This window comes from Xenia sp. Carnegie-2017, unplaced genomic scaffold (genome assembly GCF_021976095.1).
Source record: "Xenia sp. Carnegie-2017 unplaced genomic scaffold, XeniaSp_v1 HiC_scaffold_23, whole genome shotgun sequence".
NCBI classification, from domain to species: Eukaryota; Metazoa; Cnidaria; class Anthozoa; order Malacalcyonacea; family Xeniidae; genus Xenia; species Xenia sp. Carnegie-2017.
In genome coordinates this window covers 8,228,108-8,248,830 of record NW_025813486.1, presented here as the reverse complement: position 1 = coordinate 8,248,830, position 20,723 = coordinate 8,228,108, and the positions used below count along the sequence as shown (strand labels likewise).

At 33.6% G+C, this 20,723-nt stretch overlaps 1 protein-coding gene across 1 annotated transcript in view; it reads left to right on the top strand.

Annotated features, from left to right (window-relative positions):
* The window catches only part of LOC124449034, a 127,963-nt gene that overhangs the window by 24,639 nt on the left and 82,601 nt on the right, over positions 1-20,723 (top strand). The window contains exons 9-11 of the mRNA XM_046999977.1: positions 1,733-2,430; positions 2,509-3,097; positions 5,542-5,825. Of these exons, the coding sequence (XP_046855933.1) occupies positions 1,733-2,430; positions 2,509-3,097; positions 5,542-5,825 (1,571 nt within the window). The remainder of the gene's footprint in view (positions 1-1,732; positions 2,431-2,508; positions 3,098-5,541; positions 5,826-20,723) is intronic.

The following is a 20,723-nucleotide window of genomic DNA, read 5'->3' as shown; positions in this document are numbered from 1 at the left end:
TTCAGACCGGTCTGAAATTGCATCGACGCATGCGCACAAAAGCAAATTATAAAGGCAAAATGGCTAGCAAGCGTAACATTAGCCTGCAAGAAGGCTTTACGCGAATGAGGATTTTTCGTGATTTTGTGCCGGTCGCATGTAAACATGCAACAAATTCTGATTTTTCATTCTGGTTTGACATCGTTCCTGTCTCATGTAAACAGGGCCTGCGTAGATAGGCTGAAGGCAATTATTAGTTATGTACATAGTAAGAAGCCTTAGAGAAAAACCAAAGAATAGGAGGTGTATGAATACACTGAAGGAAGACAAGGGGAATCTCTACTTGTTCATCATTATGAATGACAAATTGTTAGCTTTGGTTAGGAAAGTGCTAATTTTTAGCAATTTTTTTACAAACACTATCTGTCCATACGGTTTGGGCTATTGTAAATTAACCATAGGCGAAACGTTTCCATGCAATAGGGGGGGGGGAGTATTTAATAACGCTGCTACTAAAATATCACTTACAGAACTCAATGGCTGTATCATTTTTTTCTGATATTGTAGCACGGACCACTATATAGAGGACCGAAACTATAACTTTTAGTGGGGTGAGGGAGGGGAGTTTAATAACGCTGCTGCTGAAGTATCGCTTACAGAACTCAATGGCTGTGACATGTTTTCTCAGATATTGTAGCATTGAGCACTTTACGAAAGGCCGAAACTAGAACTTTAAGTGTGTGGTAGAGTGGGTGTTTAATAACGCTGCTGCTGAATTGCATGATTCCTTTTCTCCCTGGGTAATAATATAATTGAAAACTGCAAATAATCATTTTTACTTCGGCAAAAGAAACAATACTAGCAATCGTTTTGTACTTTCTGTACTAGTTTATGCATATCACTTTTCATTCTCGAGGTATTGAAGTTTTTATTATGTCCGATTTATATGATGTCACACTGGATAATGAGAACTAGATGTATTAGGTAAATTTGATGATAATTTATTTTAACATGGCGGAGCTTCCTTCTTTGTGATGTGTTAATGATATAAAATACCGCGTGCCATTATCAACCTAAACTTGTCAGGAAAATGAAGGCTATTTGAAACATTGCAGCGACTCATTTTGCATGTAATATGTTGTCACAAGTTAGATAAATTGCTAATTGCAAGGACGTCACTATTTTTAGAGTGAAAACGTTATGCAGAAAAGGTTTTAGAAAGCACTATGTCATTTCAAAAGTTCGGGTCAATACAGATATAATGTAACTAGCATAATTTTCGTTTAATTGGCAATTTAAAATGTCCAAACAATGTTTGAGAGAATAATTGTAGAGATCGAACTTCAATGTTAATCTTTAGCAACAAACATAAGATAGTCTGTCTAAAAGACGAGTGTCGAGAATAGAAAGAAAAATTAAATGAAGCTATTTTTTTATCTTTTGGTATAAAAATTTTTTTTAGATTCTAAAAAATATTTGCTATCAAAATTTTAATTTAGTATTTTTGAAAAACGCAAGTTTACTCCTTAACAAAAATCCATGAAATAACTGCGGAGAGAAGTTTTTGTGATTAATTGTTTGGTATAAGCTAACCTCGAATGTACCAGTTAAAAACTTTATGATATGTCTAACAATTGTTAGTACGTTTTTTAAATTATGCGGTGTCAGTATCTTTTCCTAATTAAGGAACTTTAAGCTATTTTGACGTATTTAAATTGTTTGGTTAAACATTGAATGTAATATTTTTATCTAGAAGAGTGGAAATACATTCATGAATCAACGAAACATAAAGAATTGCTTTTAAAATTGATTGAATATGGACGCAATCCCAGTGTTAAGGTTAAAGTGGTTGGCAATGTACGTGTAATTTTCTCAGACGAGTTTTGCATCGGCAAAGGAAGTAACGAAACCCGTGTTTTTCTTGGACTGACAAAGGATGGTTACGGCAAAGCAGTGAAACGAATAAGTAGAGATAACTACCTCGAGCCTGCACAGCATGAAAAGAAAACTTTAAATGAATTCCATGCAAAAAAGTCGAAATATGTTGCGAATTATTACTTCTTTGAGGAAGATACTGCAACAGAATATGTTTATTTGATCTTAGACTTATGTGAAGAATCATTGGAGAGTTTCGTAAAATCTTCTACTTTACATGATCTTCAAAAAGCTCTTCCCGAAATTCTCAGACAAATTTTGCAAGGACTAGCGGATCTTCATAGCGGCCCAAATCCTATTCTTCATCGTGATTTAAAGCCCTCCAATGTTCTCCGAGACTCACAACACAACTTTCTGATAGCTGACTTTGGAATTAGTCGAATATTGAAGAATGACACTACAACATATGAAAGCAGTCCTAACATGGGAACGGAGTATTGGATTGCTCCTGAATCATATATAGAAGAGGAAGATTCCGTTGATAAAGGACGGTACAAGAGAGAGTCTGATATAATGGTAGGTGCAGGAATATAATCATTTGCAAGACATGCATATGTACAGTCAATTTTGTGACTTACATTGTTAATTTTTTAGAATGCAGGAATGGTTACTTATTATGTTGCAACAAAAGGAAAACACCCGTTTGGAACTAAACGGCATAGATTGGACAATATGTTGAACGGTAACCCTGTTGGTTTGGAAGAAATCAAGGATGAAACACTAAAGGACCTTCTGTCGTGGATGTTAAATCTAAAACCTAAAGATAGACCGTCGGCTACCGAGGCGTTAAAACATCCATTTCTTATGTCAGATGACGAGAAATTTGACTTATTATGTAAAGTTGGAAACCTTCAGCAGATTAAGACAAATGATCCCCAGTCAAGTGTCGTTCAACAATTGAATAGCAAATCCGAACATTGGAAAAGTAAAATGGATTGTGATGTTTATGATTATTTAGTGAATGGAAGGACCTATAAATCTTCATGGACAGAATGCTTAAGACTCATTCGAAATATTGATATGCATTGGAACGATCGACCACGACCTCTACCACAACCAGAACCCTTTTATAAGATTGGCTATCACAGGGCGTATTTTCTCAAAACGTTCCCCAGTCTCCCTGTTCGGGTACATGCTGCTGTCAGGTCAAATGAAGAATTGAAAGATAAACCCGAACTTATAGGTAAGCATACTAGCTTGAATTTTCTCATTTTTCATTTCACTTAAATTATGTGATCGCTGTACAATAGCAATTTGATTACATAATATTTTTACGTGATATTGACATCATTTCTTTGCTCATCAGTCTTTATTTACTTAAATTCGAAGAGATAAATATTATGAGAAAAATATCCATTACTACCATAAATATATATTGTAAAAATTAGCAATAAAAAGTAAGAGTAAAATGTCTAAAGCGTAGTCATTCTCTCTAGAGGAATGAATGTTGAGATTTAATTACAAATTACAAAACGGAATATTCTATTTTTCTTAATAAAAATTTTTACCATAGAAAAATGGAAGAGTAATTTCAACTGGAACGATAACTTATACAAGCGCTGTATAATAAGATTAAGGCATTGAAAAGGCCCAAGGAGACCTGCACTTTCCACGGCAAATTCACACATTTATACCCTATTCGCACCTCTTTTGACTTTTTCAATTTGCAAATATTCGTACTCCCTTGAGTTAACCTTTTTTGTTGCAGTGAAGCAGATTTGTAACATTCACCAAACAAAATGGCCGGCAATTCTTTAAAAGTTCGCTACCTATAGGTTTAATATCAGGAATTTAATAGACAACAAAAAGCAGCAGTATTTTATGTTTTTCGTTGATACATCTTTCGCCATTTTTGAACAAAAAGGAACTGAACGGACCTAAATAGCAACCATCACTGATATAAATATTACACTGGATAACGCATCCATATATAAAATATAGTAAGATAATTAAAGCCGGAAGTTGGCTCATCTGATTATGACCTTCGTTGTGGGTATCGGTCCCACTTTTCTATACTTTTGTATTAAAAATCACAGTTTTTGCGTTTTATTCGTTCTATATGATAATATACTGTCGTTAAAGATGGGGGTCAGTTATTGTTATAGTTGATATTATAATTTACTATGCTGGAACCAAAATAATTTTATTATTACGTATGCATACAACAAAACACAAGGTCGTCTTCATGATTTATTGGATTAATTTTGAACGTGTCTTTAAGATCTTAGTAACATTATAAAACGTTGACATAAACGTACGTATAATATTCACTTTATTAAATTTGTTAACAATATTGTTATGTGAGTCAATATGTCATGTAAACACGAATTTTGTACTTTTTCTACACATATTTTTTCTGAAGAAGAGAAAAAGCAACAATGTTTTCAAGGTAAGTATATGGTAATACAAAATTTCGATTTAAGGGTCACATCTTATGCATGATATGCGTTTTTAAGTTCTTTAAAATCTATTGCTTATCGACATATTACAACATGCCCATGCAATTATCTCCCCAATATAAGCCCCCTCCAAACTATAAATGGTACGACAGCCCTGGATATATAGCCTATGGGGATTATACAAGTCGAAAAAATGACTTATTTTTCCTCAAGTACATGGTATTTTATTAGTAGTCACGTTTGCATCAAAAATACATTGTAAAGAGTCTCTCTAGAAGGGAAGAGTCGAGAATGGAAAAATATTTTTTGCATTGGGGAAAATTCGAGTTACTTTTATATGAATAATTATTTTTGTTTCCCTCGCTTTTGACTATATGTATAGTATTTAGTGTCATGTATGAAATAAAGACATACTCCTGAGAAATGGTCCATTTTGACCTCAATATTTGAAAAAACAAGCGAGACAGTTATTTCATTCTGTAATGTTTTGAATTCATTACAAATTCATCATTGTACGATAAATATTTACAAGCTAACTGTGGCTCCCTTTATATCTGTTTATTTCCATCATTTCGAAGGAAGTGTCAATTTTTCCGGGAAGATTAAGTTGATTGTATTACTGGCTTTTCGGCCATTGTTAAGTTCTGGTTTGTAGGATTTAATAAAGAATACTTCCATTAGTAGAAGTCAGGAATTTTTTAAGTTTTTGTTCTAGTAAATAAAGTATTTTGTATTAGCCAACTATGAGATCAAGTGTGCTGAAAATGTAGAAATTTAAACGTTTTTCATGCACAATGGAAAGAATTAAAATTGAAATTACCATTCATTTGCGCAAAACATGATTTACATCATAAGGATGGGACGTTTATGGTCCAAGAAATTAGTGAAACTCCGCAATGGACAAATGAGATCTTCAGTTTTCAAATAGATCATCTTCTTTCTTTCTAATTGTTGGAAAATTTTCCACAGCCAAGATGTTATGGTTTAATCCTCATTGATGACGAGACTTCGTCTTTCATGACAAAGAGCTTAATTTTAAAAATGAAAACAATGCCAAAATTATAGCTCCTTGTTATCGTAAATTATTTATACAGGGTAAGAGCTTCCCAGTAGCTAAATCACTCCCTGCATCCTCATCCGGTGCCATGTGTATTGATTTTACGTTCACATTTTTCTAATGATGGTGTGTAATAAATCGGTGTTTCTTTACATGTTTTCTTTTTACTAGATTTAGCTGATCTTAGATACACTAGACTAACAACAGAAGAAATCGAGAAAATTGGTTCGAAAGTTGGAACTGATTGGAATATACTGGGTGGTCTTCTAGAAATACCTTTTAACATACGTGATGAAATTACTGTTCACGACACAATTTATCCAAATCCCTCCGCAAAAGCTAAAGAGATTTTAGTCATTTTTAATGAAGGAAAGAAATTTGATCGATATGTATTGAAGAATTGCCTTGAAGAACTAAAGCTTGATGTGGATGAAATTTTGTCTCCCACCAATCAGGTATAATTAATTAAAAATATTTATTCACTCGCTTCTTGTTTTTAAACCAGTTACCGTTCTTTTCTGGAAAATCTGTCTTAAGTCCCTGTACTTCTAACAGTAGACAGAAATTTGACAAAGTTGAAACTAAAGATGGGGACTTGAAGTTTTTGTTAAAGTCGTATATAACAGTGCATGTAAAAATCTCACGGACGATTTTATTATCTAATACATTTTTTTCTGTTAAACAATAATTTTCACGCAAAGAACTACAAATTATCGTACGTTAATTGTCATTTCTGTATTTGGCTTGTCTGGATTATTGTGGTATAGTATTTCACATAGTCAACTGCTCTAAGTACCAAGGCTCTCCTACTTGCAATTTTTCTATCAATACGTTTCGAACTTGTTTTAACCTCTACTCGTTAGTTTAATTCAGTAAAGTATGAACTGAGTCAGAGCCAAATAGGTGGTGTGCAACCATTTCCTTGGGAATGAGAGAACAATGGAATGTTCACCTTGGTGCATGACATTTGCATTCTAAATAAGGACAATCTTTGTTAAAATAATTTAACAAGGTAGCTAAGACGTAACTTGCACACTAAGAATGTATCATTTTTCGTGTTGAGACGCGCTAGATTAACAAATTTATCTTCAATGACAAATTTGCAATCCTTTTCATTTAAACTTTTCATAGACAAGCAGAAATTTTTTAACTACTCGTGAAATATGTCAACTGAGTTGTCATATAGCAAGTTTCTGGGATGAAATGGCTTCCTTGATGAATTTGGATAACCATGAAATTGAGAACGTGCAATCGAATACGAGTTATAAAAATGAACAAATAAAGGCTGAGAAGATACTGTCAATACTGTCCAACAAGTGGAAAACTGAATTTCGGAGAAAACTAGTTGAGACCTTGAAAAGCATGAACAAATCTACTTTGGCTAATTTGATTTTGAATTACGAGTGGAAACACCTGCAATGAAGGTGAAGATTTTTCTTTTACGTGTAAAAATTCAAATGTTTTACTTGAAAACATTTTGAGACTAAGTTCATATTAAATTAGCACCGTGTATTGGACAATGCATATGTATGGACATTTCTATATAATCATGTCAACACAATTAAAACATTTTAGTTATAGCATCAACATATTGATTAGTTTTAAAATTTGTCGCTATATTGCTTCATGTCATGTCTGTGCTGTTCTCAAGCCACGTTTACACTATACCGGATTACTATCGTAACAGGTTAGATTTTCTTTGTATTTAAAGGCAGTGAAATTGTTCAACGTCAGAAACACAATCAAATAGACGAAATCTATCAACTTCATAAGCTGTTATTCTAATTTCACTCAAAGTTTGCATAGTATGAGTAAAAGATTGGGCTAGGTTTGCCACTACCTATACTTTATATATATTTCTTAGTCTTGAATTAGTACTTTGCTAAATAAAGTCATAAAGGTCAATGTGGCTTCCACAATATGAAAATTTTGATCACACTTATTGGGATGAGGGAATATTCTTATAAGCATGATTTTACATTGTCCGCGGTGACAAATAAGGCAGAATCATGAAGACAAGTAAGAATCAATCTGAAAAGTGCTGGCTCAAAGTATAAAGTCCTTCTCAAATATATTTTATTTTGACGGATTTTAACAAGAACATGTCAATCAGGCATTTGGGAAGCCATGAGCCTATGGGTCTGCAGACACCCACAGAATGTGCAAGTTCTTGCTCGAACACATATGTTATGAATGCCATGTTTTTGTTAGTATAACCAAATTTTCAACTAAATAAACAGACTTTCCCACTGACATGATGCAGTTTAATAAAATACCACTTACTATTACAATCCGTTATTTAACAGCATCTTTTAACTAAAAATATATTTCGCAGTCAGCTAAACTTCCTTCAATGTGAAGTTGGAAGGTTCAATCCAAAATTGGGATGAAGTTTTCTTAAGAGTAATCTCGAAGAGTGTGAATCTAATACTGACAATGGGAGTTCTCTTCCTGCCTTTTATAGTAACTTATCGCATGTAGAGTGTGCCATTTACAATTTGCAATCAGTTTCCAGCAATATCATTTATAGAAGCCTGAGTTCTGACAGCCAGCCATAAAATTGCTTAAAAGGGACGTTTCCAGCTTCTTTCCATATCCAACCATGTTAAGCTTCACAAATAACCTATTTTGTAAAGGTTTCATGGTGGTATCATATTTTGCGTAAGCTTGTAACAAGCTTCATTATGTAAGTAAAGGTGTGAGTAAATGTATTGTTTTCCGTCAGAAAGTTTTTATCTTGATCTCTAAATATAAGCTCTATAAAACTTGCCTTTTTTTAAGTAACTCGTTTATAAAAAAGGAGGTTATAAGTTTTTTTAGTCATTTTATAAGCCATTATTAAAATATCTGCACACGACAGTGAAAGTTATAAGAGGGTTTCATCATTTGCGAATGTCAATATGCAGTAACACTTTCATTAACAAGCTATTAAATTGTATGAACTCAGACTTAGATATGCCACTGGAAATTAGATATTTTGCATAATTTCTGGGTTAAATGCGTTGGTCAAGTGCCTCACCATGTTCATCCACACGAACAATAGGCTGCTTTAACACCCCACCTCACCACCACCCCCACAGTAGTCTTTGGTGGTGTAAAATGGGGGGATTTTCAGTTAAATAGCACATCAACAGTACAGGGTATTGAAAAAAACACGAAAGCAAAGGCATCAAGGTTTCTTTACATTGTTTATTATCTTTCAATTCGTTCGTAGTCAAATACTACCAAAACAACTTTAACATTCCTAACATTCCACTTTACCACAACCATCAATTTTTAACACAACTCAATTAAGAACTACTTTCAGATATAACAGATATTGTTTGTACTTTAGATACATATTGAATAGTCAACAAATAATCTTGAATCGCTCACTAGCGCTTTCTCATGAGGAAATCAGAAAATCTGACTTCCATCTACAATAAAGATTCATGGGAGCCAGCAGAGAAAAATAGACCCATTTTTTCATTGCTCCATCTTTTTATGACTTCATGATGGTATATCCAACCTATTTAGCTCTTCCAAAGTTTTTTTCTTTACAACATCTCCTGTGATCCCAGCTTCTATCTCTCCTTAATATTTCTCAGAAATCATGTACCTCAACTTTTCAAAGGCCTAGGACTCCGTTCACTATGCGATGCTTAATTGAAAAGTGCTTGGTATGGCTAAACTGGACATCTTTCATGTTGGTGTGCGGATTGCTTAATTGAGATCGAGTTGTCGTGAATGTTGAAAGACCTACGAGGTCTCTCGTCTCGACTGGAGCGCCAGCATAAAGCATTCTCGGACTTTCCTCGTTATCCTTTCACTTAATTATTGGCCTACTTAGGAACTGAAACAACTTGTAGGTCTAGGACATCTCCCCCTCCTCACCTTTTTCAGTGAATGTCTATCTCTGCAAAAGTCTTTGCCAAGTTTAGACATCGGAAATAATCAGATCTTTGGCACTTTTTTTCGTCATAATTCATGTGATGTCGTTTTTTTGCTATAATACTTATATTCACAGTGGCTGTTCAAAACTTTGTCTATATGGACTCAAAAGTAAGCAGATGTACAAATCGTGAGAGAGTTATGCCTATTTCAAATGTTGAAATTTTTACAAGCCGAATGCATTTAAAACAAAAAATGTTTAGGAATTTCATCTCATTTATTTTTGTCTTGAATGCATTCGGTGCATGCAAAGTTTGACTTTTGAAACGGGCTTAAAGTTCAATTTAAATCTCCTAAATGACGTATTACATTTTTTCATAAACAAGAGATAGTTTCTTTAACAGTCAGTTATAGTATATTTAAACCTTTTATGTAATAAACCATTAAACTGCACAAAACGCAAAATTGCACTTTGTTTTAATCCTTCCATGAGCTTCGTTTATAACTTCTAAACTTCGAAGGATTTCAAAGGTTAGCGGTTTCTTGATGTATATGTAATTACACTCATGAATTTATATTTAGTTAAATGAGTTCAATGTCTAGGACCACTGCAATGCAAAATCGACCACTGATTGACGTTCTCGTCATCGATCTAATTATGTGAGCTAATTTTTGACTTGCAATCATTCCATGCAGATTTACAGACAATGTCGTTTGCCCACGTCAATTGGTGACCACAATAACATTAATAAAATATTTTTTAAAATAAGACCACTAATTCTTGATTTGAAACCACTCTCTTAAAATTTACCAAACAATGTTTCTCGCCCATGTCGGCTGGTGGCAATAACATTGAGGAAATATTCGTTTGTATCAGACCACTAACTCCGCTGAAATGCAGGTCAAGAATATGGTGACCAAATCAAGATTTTCAGCAGTTGTTTGCTGGAGTAATTAAGTGTGCTCTTTTAATGATTTGTGATCATGAATTACGGTAAGTCAACCATACACCATTAAATTTATTTTGACGACGACGAACAAAACATTTGTGTCACAGTATAGAGAATATACAGTAGAGCCACTTCATTGAATTTTTTCCTGCAACGCATATCTTGTTACGTATGTAATTATTATAATGGCAGCCAATCAATTGCTTTTTTGACCAATAAGAATTATGAAATGGATAACGGCAGCCAGTAATCTAATAAATATACTGCAGCCAATTGCTCACGAAGCGCACTTACTGTATATTCCTATACTGTGTTCGTGTTTACTTTACCTTTGTGAGTTATATCATTCAAGCTAATATTTTATGCACCAAATTAACAAATAAAGGACATCAAAAAAATATAGTCAGAAATTTTTTGCAATGGTTTTAGCCCAGTGGGATGTACTGGGTAGTCTTCTCGAAATACAGCTTTACGTCCTGATGAAATGCTGTTAAAAATGAAAGTTGTTTAAATCCCTCTTTAGAGGCTAAAGGAATTTTGGAGATGTTTAATAAACGCATAAAATTAGATCGATATTTATCGAAAACATGCCCGAGCGAAATATATCTTGATTTGGATGATTTCTCAAAAAAAAAACAGGTATATGTTTAGCATTAATGTATATATTTATTTTTAGTAGAAACAGTTCATTAAGGTTTCTGATTTCACTAAGGTTCATTTTAAGGGTTTTGTGAATTTGGTAATTCAGATTATAGAGAAATTGCTCAGATAAGTTTTTTGTTGTGAAGTATTTAATCTGTTCCATTTGCCAAAAACATTTAATGCTTCACCGAATCCCAGCTACCGGGCCTATGTCAACAGCCCCATAATACGCTCTGAATGATATCTGAACATGAATACTAAATAAATGGCTTTCCTTGTTCACGTTTAGCTAGCAGGCAGATTTGGTCGAGTGCTTTTGGACAAAACAAGCAATAATGGTTAACCTCCATTGGGATTCATCTATCTATCAGCAAAATATGAACAAGGTAAGTCATTTATAACATAAGACAAGTTAGAGAACTTAGACATGTTTTTTCCGTCACGTCGAGGCTACAACGTGTCATTGAAAATGATTGTACCGGAAGTGTTTGAACTCTAATATCGTGCAAAATAATCCAACCATTGTGAAACAAATATAATGCAATTGCATCACTTAATTTTTTTTTACTTTTTCTCCTTTTAAATTTTATTGCTTTGACGATCAAATTTAAATAACCAGGACAATTTTTCGACAAAACTTTGTATAAATTATCATAAAACCATGTAATTTTTCAAAGTAGATCAGAATTTGAGTTTCCATGCTGAAGTTACTACAAATTATCCTATAATAAAGTTATTTCTATGACGAGAACAAATTTTAGTAGTTCTCATGAAAAATTAGGGCATGATTTGGCCTAAATACAGTTAAATTTTTTTTACTAAGAATCGGTCCACTTTTATTAGTTTGCTTGTTTTGCCTTCCTAATAAACTAATTATACTCTTCCATGCGTCTTTAGAATTAGATACAAGGTCAGTAATCTTTTTGAAAAAGTTATCTTATATTTCATTTCTTATTTTAATGTTTAATTTATTTCTGGCTTTTTTTGAAATTGACTCAATCACTAAGATTTGAAATGACAACTTTCCTTTTAAGTATATCTTTTGTTTTAATAGTTTTTTATGGAAATTTTATGGTTTTGTGCGTAGGTAGATTTGTACTAAGGGGCACGCTCACGAGTTTTGTCACTGAACATCATCAAAAGATTCTACTCAGCTTTGATTTTTCTTCCCAAACTCTCTTAACATCTATATCTGCTTTGCGTATTTCTTTTATATTCTTCCAATTTTTCAAGCATTTCGTCTCGCAAAGCACATCAAGTGACATTGCCAAAATTGCTTTCCACCAAAGAAGCCATTTTTGGACTTTATATTTTGAGCAATGTTGATATTCACGCGCTATTTAACCATTGTTTAACCTAAACTTTATATTTATAACTACCGTCAATGATTTGTAGTTCAGACGCAAACAGGGGCGGATCTAGAGTATGTCAAATCCGTCGCGCGACTGATGTTTGAAATTCAAAAATTACCTATTCATATTACTTAAAAATTCATTATTTATTCTTACTTTATTATCGCATTTACTTCGTGATAAAAATCCAGCTTTATTTATTATTGAAAACTAATGACTAATGCAACGAATATCTCCTTGGTAACCAGATCAGTTGAATTTTAATTGACCTGGAATAACCGACTGATAAGCGGGGTGGCTTGACTGGTTCGACTTATAAAGGAGTCTATGAACGCCAGGAACGCTATTTTATTGGTCAATGGCCAGATCAGTGGACAGTCTGGAATAATCTCGACCGATAATAGGGTGGCCGGACCTATAAGGAGTCCAATTGCTATCTTACAATTGGTTCATTTGAATTTTGTCTTACTGTGATTGGTTTGACCGATTTCGACTGATAGCCAACTGAACTAACATAGTCAAGCTCACTGTCTGAATTGAATGTTTGATCGTTCATAGTAATTTTCTGAAGCATGATAGAAACTAAACTACAATCAGATGGAATTTATGGAAATCTTTACAAATTCATATGTTGACATGAATGCTGCTTTCCAAACTGGGAATTTTTCAAGAGGGTGAAAAATTTATGGATGAATTGTAAATGCTTGGCAAAGGCGATCTCGCGAGCGACATTTCAGTCATTGATGTTCAAAAGCAAGCCAACATTGTTTTGAGTTTTATCAGCAGAAATTTACATCGAAAATCGTAAGTAAAGGACAAGTGAAGTGTATGCATGAATGCAATATATCAAAGTCAATTTATGCGAGTGTGTGATGCGATTTATGTTAATATGGCGTATGGTAAGCAGATTGATGCTTCTAAAATTGTTGTTGCCGAAGGACTTTTAGCTATGATGTCTTTAATGCTTGGGAATCGTGACCGTTATATGGCAGCGAAATCCAACATTCCTGCAAATGTATTTCAATGGACAAAAAATCTGTAGCCATAAGGCGCCATACTATTATTTACTTCATCATAAACAAATGTTTGGGGCTTTTCAGTTTATGATCATTGATCATTCAATCATTAGACAGTTATACTACATATTGTTTAAGATTTGAGAAAACTAACATTGATTACATGAGAAGCTGTTTACTATAACCTGTGATTTTGAGTCTTATGATCCATGAAGCTTTTTATTTTGACAATTTGACTGGAATGGTATTAAACCTGAGTATTTCACATACATGAAATGTTGTCCCATGTCACATATTGTCCCTTTTCTAACTGAACACCTCATGTAGAGATGTAAAGGTGTGTTAATCTACGGCTCATACCAGATTGTTTGCCATAAATTCCAAAGGGCTATTGATGTATGAATAGCATTTTCTATAAAGTAAAAATGTCTTCCAATGTATGCAGATAAACCTTGAAATTTGGCAAAACAGCAAAGTATTTTTCATGATCACTAGGTAATTTTTCTGATGATCAGTATAATTTCTAAACTAAATTATTTCAGATTTACATTTAAACGAGCTTTGATATATGAAAAGATATTTATCATAACCAGTAAGCATGACACATGAACCAATTTTAACATTCATGTAATTATATAATTAAAGACATGTTGGTTACATTCTGTTTGTATTTGCAAATACAATGCTACTAGTGATTGCTATATAGCACACCTTGCATATACTTACAGAAGATAATAGTCTAGTGAAATGCCTAATAAACATTTATGGCATTAAGCTGTCCTTAACTGCAATTTTCACTTTGATAATTTTCTTAATCTTTGACAGAAAAAATTTTGAGTTTTTCTCAAAAGTGAATTTGCTGGCTCTGATGTGGAGATGGGTAAAGGGTTACAATAAACTTGCATGGTTTGAAGTCTGAGCTTTTCTATATTTATGAACTGTCACTTGTAGTACCAAATTTCTAACTTAACTTATTACATAGAGGTTTGAATGGGGGTCTCTAGGGGGGTCTATGCCTGACAACTTGGTAGAAATTTTTAAAGACTATATCTGTTTTTGAATAGCATAATTGTAAAATAAATTTTACGTTCCTAGACATGCTAATGAGCCATATATTTGGCATGATAATGAGCCTAAATATTTGGCAAAACATTCAAGTATTGTTCACTTCATTTTTTTTTTGAAAAAAACGTAATCAAAATGTGTTGTTTTTACCGAAAAACGATGCCCACAAAATACATCTTGTATTGCTCTAAAACGCTGAAAATGGCATTTTATAGGTTCTGAAATTCAAAATTTCTCAGGGGAGAATGCCTCAGACCCCCCCCGGCGCGGAGTGCCTCCGACGTTTTATGACTGATGTTTGAAAAATCCTAGATCCGCCCCTGGACGCAAATGTGTACGTAAAGTCACCATGTTTTAGTGCCGACCACATATGTCAATTTAACATAAAAGTTCTGTCATACTAATGGTAAAATATCATATTCTGATGTTTATAAATAGTTGCATTTCTACATAGTTTATGTTAATGATGATCAGGGATAGACTATTGGTGTTGGTGTTGACTGTCATAACATGTAACGATAAAACTCCAGTGGTCAAAACGTTCGCCATGTTCGTGGAGATATAAGAAAGACTGTTGGTGTTGGTTATCAATGTCAAAACGTGTAATGATAATTCAAGTCATTCACTTAATTGCGGTATTTATAATGTCATCAAGATTATTTGAAACAAAATTGTAAAAAGAAATCTTGCTTTACTACTTTCTAATAGTCATATAGCATAATCAAAGAAAAGATGGGAAGAAAAATAATTTTTCTTTCTAAATGTCCCCATTTCCAATATTTCTCTCTTAGTTCTCGCATCATAAAAGACTTTCTTTTAACAGTCTTGTAGACAAAAAATTGCAAACTTGTCATCTTTATTCTCTGAGTTGTAGTTTTCATTTCGATGATTGAACAACTGCTTTAAGTAATGCGTATAAATTAATTTTTTACGTTGTAACTCGTCGTTTGTCGACGAAAGCGTAGTGTATATATGATTAATTCATTGACAGAAATGTAATATTCCTTTTCTAATATTTAATTTTCTTTATCAATCATTTTGAGCTGCAATTTCTGCTTTAAAGGAAGATAAGGGATTTGCTCTCTTTAACATTAGTTCGAAAGGAATGCTTAATTATAAGACTTTTTTAGAACGTGAGTGTAATAGACAAGGACAACTTGCAATATTCCGTAGATTTTAAATAGTTGTTTCATCAACGGGTTTCGTCATAAAACATCGATTACCAATGGTAAAACTTTTTTGACATTTAAAAAATACAAAGTATTGATGTTTATAAAACAAAGTATTGACGTTTATAAATAATTGCAGTTGTAGATCGTCCGTGTATGTGGAGAACAGAGGACTGTTGGTGTTAGCGTTGACTGTCAAAACATAAAACTCCAGAGATTAAACATTCACTTTATTACGATGTTATTAGGTTATAAAGAGTGTATCAACAATAACTTAAAAAAGTCTTGCTTTAAACATTTCTAATTGTCAAAGCCTTATAAAAAAAAACGAAAAAAGAAAAATTCTTTTTCCTTTACTAATGCCTATGTATCCTATATTTTTCTTTCTATTTATGACATCTGAACAGGCTTTCTTCTAACATTCAGTCTTGTAGACAAAAAAAAATGGAAATTTTTTATTTTTACTCTGTGGCTGAGATTTTTTTTCGATGATTGCACAACTGCAAAAGCTCTGCGTAACTTAAAGTTTTGACGTTATACTTCGTTGTCCGACGAAAAAGCTTTTCGTGGTGTACATCAAACTAATGGAAGAGGCATAGTTATTGATTATAATCATAGCATTCAAGCGTGCCTGAATGAATTAATTAGGGGTCGCAAGTTGAAATGATCTCAAAAATGTGATATTTTAAAAAGAATACACCTCTCTTTTGCGTCTTGGTTTCGTCCAAAAAACTACAAGTTTCGCCTTCCTAAAGACAAGTTTGATAGTTCAAAGTAATAAATTTAAAATGACAAACATCCATACTAATTATAACTTTTTAAAATGTTGATTAAAATGCGCGGTTAATGAAGGCGTTAGAGGATAGTATCTTGCAAATGGTTTTAAATTTCTTTGTAATTATTTAGGTATAGAGACAGTGGCGTAGCCAGCCCGCAAGCTTGTTCATGCTATGTAATTATTTAGATGTAGAGACAGTGGCGTAACCAGTCCGCAAGCTTGTTCATGTTATGTAATTATTTAGGTGTAGAGACAGTGGCGTAGCCAGCCCGCAAGCTTGTTCATGTTATGTAATTATTTAGGTGTAGAGACAGTGGCGTAGCCAGCCCGCAAGCTTGTTCATGCTATGTAATTTTTTAGGTGTAGAGACAGTGGCGTAGCCAGCCCACAAGCTTCTTCACGCTATGTAATTATTTAGGTGTAGCGATACTGGCGTAGCCAGCCCGCAAGCTTTTTCATGCTATGTAATTATTTAGGTGTAGAGACAGCGGCGTTGCCAGCCCACAAGCTTGTTCATGCTGTCTAATTATTTAGGTGTAGAGACAGTGGCGTAGCCAGCCCGCAAGCTTGTTCATGCTATGTAATTATTTAGCTGTAGAGACAGTGGCGTAGCCAGCCCGCAAGCTTGTTCATGCTATGTAATTATTTAGGTGTTCACTCGCTGTAAAAAAATTTCAATATTGCCAATGATCTGAAATTTTTATAACTCGACCGAAATTCCTGGGCTGTCCTTAATAATGGGTAGATGGATATTTCAACGTTTTATGGTGTCTATGACACAAATTTTTTACTGTCTTAGATGAAAGATGTTGTAAATCTGTAGAGATTAACGAAATCAGACACATCTTCAGATTTCTTCGGACTACCTAAATCAAACGACCTGTGAATTTCTTTTAAACGATCAGTTGGTCTCTAATCTTTATATTGAGACATAAATCGCAGCATTTATATTTATATTCAGATGCTGACATATCACTCCTATGAGATTGTTGGCCTTCATTTCTCAAGAGATGATCGTTTTCTGATCTCAATCGGAGTTTAAAGGGAGTGTTCCATGGTAATATGGGGTACTAAGAAGTACAATGTACTCACATCGTCGTATACTAAAACTCAAATCCATGACATCGCATGGGATCCTTATACGATGAGCGAGTTCGTGTCGGTTGGACAAGATGGTCACGTGCTGTTTTGGTTACTGGAAGAATCTCGTGGATCTTTCAACATGAATGTGAGTACTCATGAGGTAACATAGGGTGGATAGTGTATGTCTTGGTACGTATATTGATATATATTTTATCAATTGATGTTTCAATTTATAAAAGTTTGAATGATTCTAATTTTTGATAAGCGTTTTCTACATTCCAGTTTTAAGATATAGGATTTTAGTACTAAATTCCAAGATTCCAGATTTTTGAAAATAATTTAATGATTTCATAATTTGATCTCCAGATTTAGGATCTTCCACATTTTTTATTCAGATTTATGAAGGACGACCCTTCGTTTTTTAGGTTTGCGAAGGGAAAGTCCCCGATGATTTGTTATACACTTCAAAGCAGGTTTTCTTCACTTTTAATCTGAAACTTGCTTCATTATAATCTCTCTGTCTTTGTGATATTTTGCTATTTTTTCGTCGACAGAATGACTCCATGGTACATTTTACTAGTGTCCGCTATGCTGGTGATAATGTGCTATATATAGGCAATAATGCTGGTATGTTTGAAACAATAATGGTTTGGTTTATTGCTAACTTCCAGTCCACTTCATCTTCTATGGACCTAATATATTTGTTTTCAAGCTTGAAAGATCAATGGCTTATCCTTTGGTTTTGATGTTTTGTTCTTAAGGAGACTATAAAAGACTGTAGCTACCAAAGATTTTCCTTGCTCTTTTAGCATGACTTAAATATTAATACAAAGTCACAGTGGGTTTTGTTTCTTTTTGATTGCGTATTGTGTGGCAACTCGCACCAGTCCTTGTCAAAACTCACGCCTAATTCTACTCACATTTCATTAATATTCCATGAAATAAGCGATCATGTTTTTAATGATTGAAAATATTTGTTGACTTTACGTATCTCTTTCTCGTTCTATGTGTTTGAAATTTTTCTTCTTTTTTCTACTTTTTTTGATTTTCTAGGAATTATATCCGCTTGGGATAAAAGACAAAACAAGTGTTTTATGCACTGGCTTTGTGACGATTCTGAAATCGGTAAGAAAATGTATTTATATTATCTGTTTTCTTTGTCATATTATTTATGGTTTCAACTCAGTTTGCCATGCTGATATAAATTTTATGAAATTCATTTTGAATTTAAGTTCTACAGTCGTTATTTGCTTTCTTCTTAGATGTAATTGTGTGTCATCGTGGTTCGCTGATTACCGGAAGCTCATCGGGTCATCTTCGTCTTTGGTCTGTTGTAGGCGTTGGAGAGATGAGATTGCCCGGAGAGAATGATGTGTATGTTTCTTTTCAGTTATTATTTTTTTTCATGATGATTATCACCCAGACACTAAGGGGAAAGTCTTCAACTTAGGATTGCCAAAATAGTTCAATGGTGTTGTGATAATTTTGCGTTAGTGGGGTTGATGAAGTTTTTGATCTCACGAGAAAGCGCGTTCTAGATTTCATTTTTTGCGAAAGCTAATCCATATTTTTTCAGATTGAATCAAAATTGATTGGTTATCGAAGACGAAATATATTTGGACGCCGGAGTGATTTCTGCTTCATTCGACACATTCTTGGAAATTTTAAGACTTCGTCAGTGAGAAGATTAAAGAATGGTGAATAAAAGGGAAGAAAAAAGAAATCTGTTTTCCTTTTTAAAAATAGGTTTTCGATATTTTCTAAAATATGTTTTCCCTGTGAATTGCTTGCCTCCAGGTGTGTGGTGTGTACTTTAGGGTATTGTTGGTACAGTTGGAGGTACGTTATGGTACATTAACTGGACAGAGAGGACGTCTATTCGTCTTGTCAGCAGTCATACAGAGAAGGTAACTTACTGTGTTAATCCCCAGTGAAAATATTGGATTTTAAACCATCTTCAACCACGTGATTGTTTTAGATAATTTCACTGGTGGCCAGCGGTCCTGATGACAAATTCTTTGTGACTTGCTCCGATGATGGTAGCTTGAGAGTCTGGACTTCTGATGACCTCGAACAAACGCTGCAATTTCAAGTTGTCGATCAGGTGAATTGAAGCATGTTTCTCGTCGTCATTCAAATTTAAATATACTATTTATATAAAACTATTGTCGGGAAATACGAGCTCTTAAAACGCTCTGCTTTACAAAATAAATTGTGATATTTTTATGTTAGTGTAAGGTCTTAAGCATAGTTGAGAATTCAAGGCAAGCTTCCACCATTAATTAATAAGGTGAGAGTTAACACAACTTTAAAACGGGGGCCGGTTGTACGAAGCCCGTATAGCATAATCCATTGGATAGTAAATTTTCAAACCTGTAAAAAGTTGTTTAAATTTTCTTTACGACACAGGAATTTTGTAATCTTAGAAGCAATATTTTATTTCAGTGATGGCTCATTACAAATCTTATATTTTTCTCTTTCAAGAGATTTTTAAATAGTCAGGAAAAATTTTTAAACAGATTTGCTTTTCGTGCAAATGACCCATAATAAAGCTTCATTGACAAGGTCATTACTGAGAAAGAGTGGACCTAGTTTTTTGTAGTTAAAGTTTCACGTCTATCGATTTTATCTATCACAAGGACACACAAAACTACTAGTTACTGCTTTTGAGTTATATAGGTTGAACATATTATCATTGTTATTATTATTGTTATTGGTAAGTTAGAAACAATATTACGGCTTAAAAGATGCAAACTAAAATGGACGTCTTAAAATGCAACTATCCATAAACGCTTAGCTAAATCATGATATTTTGCTATGATCTCAAGGCTTTAAAATAATATAATTTACAGAGTTGTGTTCACCACAAAACTATCATTTTGAGCGTCTCTTTGAACCTGCTAAGTCTCTTCATATGTCACAGATAGAGAGACCTCTTAGAACATGCTCAGGTTCTTCATATGTCACAAATAAAAGATCTCTTTGAACCTGCTCAGGCTCTTTATATGTCACAGATAAAAAGATCTATTTGAACTTGCACAGGCACTTTATACGTCAAAGATAAAGAGATCTCTCTAAACCTGCTCACGTTTTTCATATGTCACAGATAAAGAGATCTCTTTGAACCTACTCAGGATCTTCATATGTCCCAATAATAAGATCTCTTTAAACCTGCTCAGGCTCTTTATACATAACAGATAAAGAGATCTCTCTAAACCAACTCAGGCTCTTCATATGTCACAGATAAAGTTATCTCTTTGAGCTTGCTCAGGCTCTTTATACATCACAGATAAAGAGATCTCTTTAAACCAACTCAGGATCTTCATATGTCACAGATAAAGAGATTTCTTTGAACCTTCTCAGGTTCTTCATGTGTCACAGATAAAGATATCTCTTTAAACCTCCTCAAGCTCTTCATATGTCACAGA